At 48.9% G+C, this 10,091-nt stretch overlaps 1 protein-coding gene across 1 annotated transcript in view; it reads left to right on the forward strand.

Moving 5' to 3' along the window:
* Positions 1-237: 237 nt before the first annotated feature.
* Positions 238-10,091, forward strand: part of RAPGEF1 (Rap guanine nucleotide exchange factor (GEF) 1) — a gene marked incomplete at its 5' end in the record, with an annotated part of 28,373 nt that continues 18,519 nt past the window's right edge. Inside the window, 2 exons of the mRNA XM_010159439.1 lie at positions 238-647; positions 3,103-3,249. Coding sequence (XP_010157741.1) covers positions 238-647; positions 3,103-3,249 — 557 coding nt within the window. The remainder of the gene's footprint in view (positions 648-3,102; positions 3,250-10,091) is intronic.

Here is a 10,091-nt window from a genome sequence, read left to right on the forward strand (position 1 = left end):
CATCTTTGTACAAGATGATTTGGCCTCCTGGAAAGCAGGCTGAAGTTACTCTGGTGTTTTGGGCATTAGCTGTTGAGGAATAGTCTCAAAATCACCGTGGGTTACAGGAGAAAGGATTTGGACTAAGCGTCAGCGAATCAGACTTCTCAAGTAGCTTTGGAGAGCTCGCTGGCTCCTTAAACTGTCATCCGATGTGCCTGTGGCCTGTGATGATGTTTGCTGCGTGCTGGCTGGCAGGACAGGATATTTGGATCCTTCCCTGCCAGGGTGGCAACTGGCACTACCTGCGGGCACCGCGCAGGCGCCTCGCTGCTGCCAGCCTGCAGCCCAGCCCGACTGACAGGGCCATGGCCTTGCTCTCATTTTGTTTTGAGAATGAGCCCCTGCCCGCTTGCTGCAGCACGCCGAGCAGGAGCAACGAGCGTGACCTTTCTGTCATTGCAGTGATGGCCTACATGCAGTTTGTGGAAGACTACTCCGAGCCCCAGCCATCCATGTTCTACCAGACCCCTCAGAACGAGCACATCTACCAGCAGAAGAACAAACACCTCATGGAAGTCTATGGCTTCAACGACTCCTTTATCAGCTTAGACCCCTCTCAAGACCTGGCACCTCCTCCTGCTCTCCCACCGAAACAGCGGCAGCTGGTGAGTGACATCTGTGGTGCCCCCCGCCCCGGCAGGGCACACCAGCCCCCCAGGAGCAGCCCTGTTCTTGCTGCTTTGTTTCTGACAGGCGCTGGTGGTGGGAGCATGTCTCGGTGTTACCGCGTCGTTGTCATCCTGTTAACATGTTTTTAGGCATTTTGCATCATCTACTCTAAGCTCCTTTCTAACCCCACGTTCAGACTCTTCCCCATAAGCTCTGAAAGTCCTAAAATGCCCTGAAAATGGAACATTAGTCTTCCACATGGCGTGGCTGAATCTGTGCCAGACGACAGGCTTGTGTAACGACAACTGCTTTGGAGATTTTGACGTGCTGGGCAACATGATTTTCAAGGGATTGCTGTGCTGTTGTTCCCAGTGCTGTTTTGAAACTGCTGTCAAGGATGCCACTAATAATAACCGTTTAAACATGATAACTGCTCTTGTGGCCAAATCTTTGCCAGAGCCACAGAACCTTGGTGTAGGCATTATTTAACTCCTGCATGTTTTCTCCACGTTAGTCCCCTTGTGTGATTCAGTTTTTACCTGGTTTTCAGTGTTCTGCTGCCCACCCCCCCAACTCCCAGCACAAAAAAGGCACATCCACGTGTGTACGTGTGTCAGATTTAACAGTACAGCAAGTGCCATTGTCCACGTAGGGGATGAAATCCTGGACTCAGTGATGGCAGCAGCAGTTTTCTTTCCAACCTCAGGGGAGCTGGGATTTTGTCCTATTTCTTTTAAGGGTCTTTCTTTCTTTTGTCTTGTTTATTTAACTCCAACCTTAGGGGGGTTGTTTACATTAATCATCTGATTTGCTCTATTTTTTACTTTAAAAAAGCATCTTTTGTGCTGATGTAGCTAACTTAAATTGGCCATGGCCTTAACAAAACCGGAGGAAACCGGGAACAGAGCCATGGTCTTACCACCATGAGGGGGACTGTTGCAATATTTCTCCATGTTATCTGTGCCACAGTTTGACTGTCCCAGGGTGTTCTTTTTAATCAAATAGGAAAAGCAACCGAGGACTCTAATTTTGGAATTTGCATAACTACATTCATGTGATGCAGGTGGCATGTGATAAAGTAGCATTTCCAGCTAAACTAACCTGAGTATTACGCATTATTGCTTTGTGGGTATGAGACCTTAAATGCCCATGTCCTGTGTGCTTTGGAGGGACACTGAAGAGTCTTCAGGACTCCTCTCTGGAGGATCAGGCAGTTCTCCAGAGTCTGTGGTCCCCCTGCCAGTGTGATACTTGCACCTTGTAGTCCCTTGCCCCAACTCCTCCTTCCAGAGATGGCTACACTCTAGTGATCGTGTCCAGTGGTGACTTGGTCTGCAGGGTCAAGAGAGAGGGGGTGTACAGCACAGATTTACTGTAGCCACCATGCAGAAGGGAAATTCTGCTCCTTTTCTGAGTTTGTCAGCTGAAGCAAAGCATTTCTTTGCTGCCCTGTAATCATTATCTGGGCAGCCAAGTTGTCACTGCTTTGCCTGCTAGGCATTCTTGTAGTCTCGCAAGCTGATACCATCAAGGTGTTGCTTGCAGTTCCCCTGAAGCGAAGGTTTCTTCAAGTGCAGCCTCCCACCCTTCCCTTCATCCCTCTTTTGGGAAAGTGGTGCAAGCAGGCGATGGCTTCTTCAACAGCCATGGTAAAAGTCACCAGGCTCTTGTTCCCCTGCTCCTGCTGCCGTGAGAGTTTCTGAAACGGCAGATCACATGGGCATCAGCTGCTCTAGCAGCAGGCACGTTCTGCAGGATGGACTCCTCTGTAAAATACTAATTAGGAAGTCCTTTCTTGTGAGGTTTGGATCTTATTTATGAAGCAGCTGTACGTTATAGTCAACAAGTCAGAGCTGAGGAAACCTAGATATACCGTAGCTTCCCTCAAACTCCTTACTGTGTTGGAATTCAGGAGAAAGTCCTTCACAGTGTTTAATATCTCCCTCTTGGGCAAATGATACCTTATTTTGGACTGGACTGAAAATGGCTGGGCATCACTGTTACCCAGCGTCTCAGTAGCGAAGACCAAGTTCCCGTTCTGCAGGTTGCCACAAAAAAACAGTAATCTGCAAGAGTCATGTGCTTAACAGCCAGAAACAAGAGCCAGTTCCTCCTTTGGGCATCTGCCCCCCATGCCGTGGGGTAGAAGTGGCAGAGAAACAGCTTGTCTCTCCCCACAGCAACTGTCCACGGCTGAACTGGAAGGGGGGAGGCTGGGGTTTATTTTTAAGGGATTTGTGAAGATCTGAACTGTGATTTTTGCTGTGCCTCTTGAGCTGAAGACAGGCATATTGGTGTATCTGGCTCTGATGAAGTGTATGAATAGCTGTTTGTTCAGCAAGCCATTATATGCATTGTTTTACAGTTAGCATTTCTTACCCTTTATTCATGGCCTTTTCTGTGCTCTCTTTCTTTGTGTCTTCTGTCTCTTGCTTTCTTCCCCCTCTTCAGCAGGCCTCCTATGCTGCCTATGTCTCCTACTGTGTCCAGCCAGCTAAAGTGCCCTTCACCCCCGAGGACAGCGGTGCCACTCAGGGTCTCACTATGTCAGTCTCTAACTCCTTTCTCAGCCGGCACAGCTCCTTTCCTGTGCAGTCGGTGAGTTGCTCTCCGCACTTCCACACGTGTGTGCGTATTTGTGTCGGTGAAACGCTTGTGTGCAGATTCTTCAGTTGCAGGTAAAGGCTCTTCCAGCTAAAGTGCCCTTCACCCCCGAGGACAGCGGTGCCACTCAGGGTCTCACTATGTCAGTCTCTAACTCCTTTCTCAGCCGGCACAGCTCCTTTCCTGTGCAGTCGGTGAGTTGCTCTCCGCACTTCCACACGTGTGTGCGTATTTGTGTCGGTGAAACGCTTGTGTGCAGATTCTTCAGTTGCAGGTAAAGGCTCTTTTGGGGGCTTTTGAACTCACGTAGTGATCAGCCAGGTGAGAAAAAACAGTGTGTAAATCCTACTAAACGAAGCCCAGGGGCGGTGTGGCTTCATGACTTCATATACACGTCAGTGCTGCCACTGGGGCCAGGGACTGAGGAGGGGGAGTGGGCCTGTGTGCCCAGCACACTCCTTTGAGCTGCACGTTCCCCGGGCTGCACCTTGGAGCTGCAGAGTCTTTTTGTTCCGTTGCCCAGCCTCAGCGATGTGGGTGAGTCGATGAAAGGCTGCAGGGTGAGTCTGGCCTTTGGAGAAATAACGAGATGCTGTCCCCAAAGTACACGGATTTAGTCAAATGTATGGAACAGTGGCTGCAGCTCCTTAATTTTTTTCCTAGAAAATGGCCTCTACCAGGTCTGTCATCTCATACTTGCTTGTCTGCTTCCCTTCACGTCTCCAAGGTCCCAAACAAGCTCAGTAAGCTTGTTTGATTTGCTGATGAATGAGGGTTTTCTGACCTGCAGCACTTGGAGCAGTCTGAACGGAGTGGCAGGAAGAGCTGAGAATGATTTAAATCAAAATGAGAATAATCTTAGAGCACTGCATAGATCTAGGATCGGCTGCTTAAATTAAATGATTGTAATAACAAAGTGCTAATGTAATGAAATGAAATCTAACCATGGGATTCCAACAGCTCATCAGTCCGGGGCTGGATTGCATGTAAAACTATGTGGTCATGCTCTGATTGCTGTGTGATGGCAACTGAGAATAGGCTATTTTTTAACAGTGACCTGGATGTTTAGTAAATTGCACTTTTCTGGAGAAGAAATTATCAGACAAGACTCGAGAAAATTCAGCAGTGTTCAATTAGTTTAATATTAAATATTTGCAAATGGTATCGTCCCACAGTGCCGCTGCTATCTTCCCGTCTCAACACTTACTCGTTCTCTAAAAATGGGTGATAATCGTGGGTCTGAAGCAGAAGAAAGCATTCAAGTACTGTACAAGTAGCACTGCTTCGCAAGCAATGAATTACAGCTTTTGGCTTCCACTTGTCTGAGAGCGCAGTGGCATAGTTTTGCTGCAGCGATGAAAAGGCCGAGGTGTGGAAGGGTTAGTGCTTGCACGAATTAGCGGTAAACAGTTTTAAATTTTGAAGTAATGCAGAAGTTCTGAATTGTACAGCTCTCTTGTTTGATAGTGATCCTTGCAAGCTAAACACAGAACTGTAAGAGCAGGTAAAAGCACTTCACTATTTTTGTTTTAATTGAGAGGCTATAAATATGATCGTATAATGTTCTAAAAATATGTGGGCCCTTCCATTTAGAAAAGCATCCTGATTGGATTAAATGGTTACTACCTACTTAATTGTTCTGACCTGTTTTCATCTTGCTTTGGACTACGTTATCGTGAATATATTACTTTATGAAATGCTAAAACTTCATTAAAAAACCTTTACTTGTTTTTGTGAGGATTTGGCGAGGGGAAAGTAAATGGCTGGTGCCTGAGGAACAATGAGAACAATTAGGCAGTGTGCTGTGAAATGCACAAAGGAAATAAGCTGAATTAAAAACGCTGATTTTTCCACTAATGCCTTTAAATTATGGTAATCTCATCGTTGCTCATGACTCTAGCTGGTCTGTTTTTTCACAGGCAAAAATGGGATTTTTCACTGAGACAGTCTCTTTGTCTCCAAGCTGCAAAATAACCAGTGTCCTTACATGCATCATACCTGACCCACCTAACACCGTAACCATGGTTTATCCCATTTTCCCTCTCCCTAATAAAACAGAGGTGTGAACCAGCTGTCAAGGTTTGGATCCTTCCCAGGGCGACACCCTGCGTTTCCGCGCTGAGGGCCAGAGCCCCTCTTGCAATCTGCTCCCGAGCGCTGGCGGGGAAGACCGGGCGGTTTCACGCCAGGGATGCCGTGACCTGCACCAGTAACACTTTCAGCACGTCGCTCTGCTCCTCTTGTTCTCACCTCTTCGTTTTTAACTCTCTTACCAAAGAAGGGCCACTCAAGTGCGTGCTGCGGTGAACAATAAACCTGGTGAAAAATAAGCAGTGGCTTTCCACCAGCTGCCGGGGGGGAGTTAGTGCTGGGGAGAGCACACCTTCCACACACCAGCCACCTGAGGAGCTGGTCTCTTCTGTATCCAGATATCAGTGGTCATTATCAGATCTCTTAAGATGCTATGTCTCCTACGTTAGTCGTTATCCATTCCATTCAGGATGCACAAACCTCCTTAGATCAATACCAGGACGGCAGAGCTGACAAGCGAAACGGCTGTCCATTGACCCAGCGTGAGCAGTGCATTGCAGGTTGGCCAAGCGTCACCAGTTTTCAGGAAGTGCCCTGTGCTTTCTTCCTTCCCTGGAGACTGGCCTGGGGTGGACAGCAGGAGTCAATCCCAGAGGGAAGACCTGACCCTGTACCCATCTGTTCACGTGCAGGCGGTAGGAGAGACGAGCCTACACCATGGTGTGCACGTTAGCCCACTAGCTCTGCTCCAGGTGAAGGGCTAGCGCCTTGCTACTGATTTAAAGGGCTTAGAAAGACTTCTCAGGTAATTTTTTTGAAGCAAAATTAAGGTGAAGGTGTTCAGAGCATCTTTACTCTTTTAATTTTTAATGTATGAAATGTTCTTCTCTGGAACCCTGACCTTGTGCTTTCTGGTCCGCGCTGCAGACGCTGCTGCGCTCCAGAAGCCACCGCTGCTCTGTCAACCCACTAATCGCGTTTTTCCCTTCTTTGCAGGAAATTGTGTCAGAGGTAATAGCTTTTACTGGATAGAGGCAGATCTTGAGCAGCTAGACTAAACCTCATAGGTTTGGCAAGTTGAGCTTGTTTCTGACCGAGTCTGATTCGCGTCTGGCCTCTGTGCCAGCGAGGGTCGTGTTTGTAGTGTGGGCTGATACCGTAAGGAACAGCAGCATCATAGTCCCCATCCCGTGCACAGGTCAGCCGTTAAATCCCACGTCGGTGGGACAACTGGATTGTACTGTCGAGTCATTTTAGGGGTTCCTATCTCTTTTGAAAGTACTTTCTGTTGCTAGACAGTAGGAGAAGAGGTTTGTAATAAGAAAGCATCCTCCTTGGTAATTGTTGGCAGGGTTTTTTTTCTATGTGATCACGTCCTTCCCTTCTTATGAAGACAGAGATACTGTCCTTTGTTTTATTAACTTCCTGTGCTGCTTGACTGGAAGTTGAGTGGGCAGGTATCCGAACGGCAGGAATCAAATCTCATTTGCATCCAGCTCTGTCCAACCCCTCAGCACAAGAAGGATATCAACCAGTTGGAGCGAGTCCAGAGGAGGCCACGAAGATGCTCCGAGGGCTGGAGCACCTCTGCTATGGGGACAGGCTGAGAGAGTTGGGCTTGTTCAGCCTGGAGAAGGGAAGGCTCCGGGGAGACCTTACAGCACCTTCCAGTACTTGAAAAAGCTACAAGGAAGCTGGGGGGACTTTTTACAAGGGCCTGTAGTGACAGGACAAGGGGTAATGGGTTTAAACTGAAAGAGGGGCGGTTTAGATTAGATATCAGGAAGAAGGTCCCCACCCGCAGAGGGTGGGAGCACTGGGACAGGCTGCCCAGAGAAGCTGTGGATGCCCCGTCCCTGGGAGTGTCCAAGGCCAGGCTGGATGAGGCCTGGAGCAACCTGGTCTGGTGGAAGGTGTCCCTGCCCATGGCAGGGGGTGGAACTAGATGGTCTTTAAGGTCCCTTCCAACCCAAACCATTCATTACTTCCTGGCAGCTGGGGAACTCTGCACTGATAGAGCAAATCAGTCCGGTGTCGAGCTATACCACTCTCCATCCACCTATTTTCCACCAAAGCCTGCAGAAAGTCTTGCATTCAGTTACCCCTAGGGATGTTTCCCTCACTGAAACAAGGAACGCAGTGTTTTCTCTGAGGCACGTACATGCCGTTACGGGAAATTTGGCTGCATCCTCTACTATGGAGAAATAACTTGCCTTTCCCATAAAGCTGTTTTTTCTTATGTTTTCTTTTTAATTAAGAAACATTTCCAGTAATTTTCCAGAAACCAAATTGGCTGTTGGATTCCAGCAGAAGGCGCAAGCGATTTCCTTATGAAAGCTCCAGTTCAGCGCTTCTGTTCTCACTTGTTCCCACTCCCCTTCAGCAAATGGAGCAAGCGCACAGAAAATTCACAGCAACTGCTTTTCTTTCTTGTGTGCGCGCTAACGTATGTTCAGGAAAAGGGGGGGTCAGAGAAGTGTTTAAAGACACGTGCAACGCAGGCATGTGCTTGCCATGTTCTCCCGCCTCCCTCGCGTGCGTACAGCTCGCTTCCAGGCTGTGACACGCGCCACAGCCCTGGGCCTCCGCGGAGACTGAGCTGGTTCGAGTCGTGGTGGTCTGATGGTGGGAACCACGATCAAACCAGGGCGGGGAGGTCATCGCCTGAGAGTTCGTTCCTGCCCTAAGCAGGGTTTGGTTCCTTTGGAAGCAGAGGCAGGATTTGCAGCCCTTTACCCAGCTGCGGAGTTGGAGGCATTGTTTTGCCTTTCCTGCGTAAGCCGTCCTTCTGCGTTCGTGTTCGTTTCCACTGCCCTCGGCAGGCCTGGAAGGTATTAATAGTGCTGCTGCATGCGGGCATCACTGAATCCTGCTTCTGAAACCACTTCCTCCGTTAGTTTACACGTTTGGTGCAGTTGGAGCACAGCTTGTCCCTGTGCAGGTCTCTGAAGCAGTCGGTCCCCGACTGACTTCATCGGTCACAGGCCACGGGTTTTGTGTGACTGATGCTTTCGGCGTCCTGTCTTCGTCTGCAGGCTCTGCCTCTTAAAGGTCGGTCTGCTTGCTAGATGTGGTGGTATTGTCCACCAGCTCAACGACAGCTGATGCTGTAGGTGTGATCAGATTGAATTCTGATGGTTTTACGAGAGATGCATCGTAGCCTGGTTAATAAATCTTACAAATGTTTGATTCCTCCCCACCCCATATTTTTTTGTTGTTGTTGTTGTAAAGGTGTACAAGAAACCTTCCACTTCAGGAGAAGTTTGGGTTTTGTGTTTTCTCACCCAGAAGCCAGGAGGCCCTTTCCCAAGGGAGCATCTATCCATCTGCTACGCTAACCGTTGCTTAAAGCCAGGGAGGTCAGCTGTGCAGCCAGGTCAGAGGCTTTGCTGAGAAACTTGGGAGTGCGAGGAGTTGCTGCCTTTCCTGTGGCAGTGCTTCAAGCCATTCTCTTGGCAGCTTGTGTTTCCAGCCATTCATTGTAGGAGCATTTCCTTCCTCATTAGCAAAAGTACCTGGAAGCCCAGCACTTTGTCATGAGAGAGGAAGTCTTTTCCAATAGTTGTCTGTGCAGTTATATTCTTAGGGCGTAGTGGCTTTGTGCAACACCCAGTGTTCTGTGAACACAGTTCTCTACTGTTAGAATTTGGGCATCCCGTTCTGGCACGTTGCCCACGTCACTCTCTTAATAGCATTAGCAGAGGAGATCTAAAAGATTGATCCTTTCCTCTGATAGCTTCATGTTTTGGAAGTCTGATGCTCTCTCTGATCTGGGAGTGCCTGGCAGGATCAGAGAATAATCAGGCAGAAGGCTGCAGGGTAGCTGAGGAGGTGTGCGCGTAAAAGGTAAAGGCCGTGTCTGCTGAGGCTGCAGATGCTCTAGCAGCCATATAATTGAATTCCAACTTTGAATTTAGGATGGAGGCTGCTGTAACTCGCAACCGGTGACTCCTTGCGTATAACCCCCCCGTCCCCCTGTTACTTGTGGTCAGCCATGTCCTGTGAAGGCAGAGGAGCATCACTCTTGGAATATTCGAGTGCTTATCTCCTGCCATCTAATCCAAATAAACGGTCGTAATGTCATTGACCTTCGAGACATCCTCTGCCACCGCTGCTAATGACAGCGAGCTGTTCTAAAATACTGACCTCTGCCAACAGTCGGAGGCAGCAGATTGGAAACGTTGAAGGATGCCGTCCCTGGAAGACCTCTGCGTGTTGTGGGGTGCGGTTAACCCTCAGGGCTGGGCACGCCAGCTTCCTGCTGTTCCCAGGAGACAGAACTGCGCCAAGCACTCCTGACGGAAGTACTTCCCAAGTGGCAGATAGGGTATTTTTTTTAAATCCTCTTTACTGGTGAGACCAGAGAGCTCTCTCTCATCTCCCTGTGGTGGCTGTTTGCTGTCTCTGGTCAGGATCGCTCATGCTGGGAGACGTGGTCCTGTGGTGGGAGCCTGGCAGCATGACCGGAGTTTGGATAGAGGAAGGCATCCTTTCTCAAAGGATCTGGTTGCGCCCTGATTTCTAGCTTTCCCAAAGATTATTTTGAAGTACTTCACCTAAGGCAAAGCCATGGCGTTGGTGTCAGTACAGCAGTAGCAGAAGCCTTACTGACCCTGCAAGAGCCCTCTAAGAGCAGATTAAACAAACGCTGATTTGTTTCAGAGATAACTGTTGCCTCTGATTCCATGGCGGGAGGGCTAGAGGTGACAGTTCTGTTGAATGGACTGTCCCCTCCCAGAAAAAGCATGTCTTTTAAAGGATGACAGGGCTTCCAAGAGATGTACAACACCCAAAGCCCATGCTGC

The sequence above is a fragment of the Eurypyga helias genome, unplaced genomic scaffold (genome assembly GCF_000690775.1).
Source record: "Eurypyga helias isolate BGI_N326 unplaced genomic scaffold, ASM69077v1 scaffold35359, whole genome shotgun sequence".
Lineage (NCBI taxonomy): Eukaryota > Metazoa > Chordata > Aves > Eurypygiformes > Eurypygidae > Eurypyga > Eurypyga helias.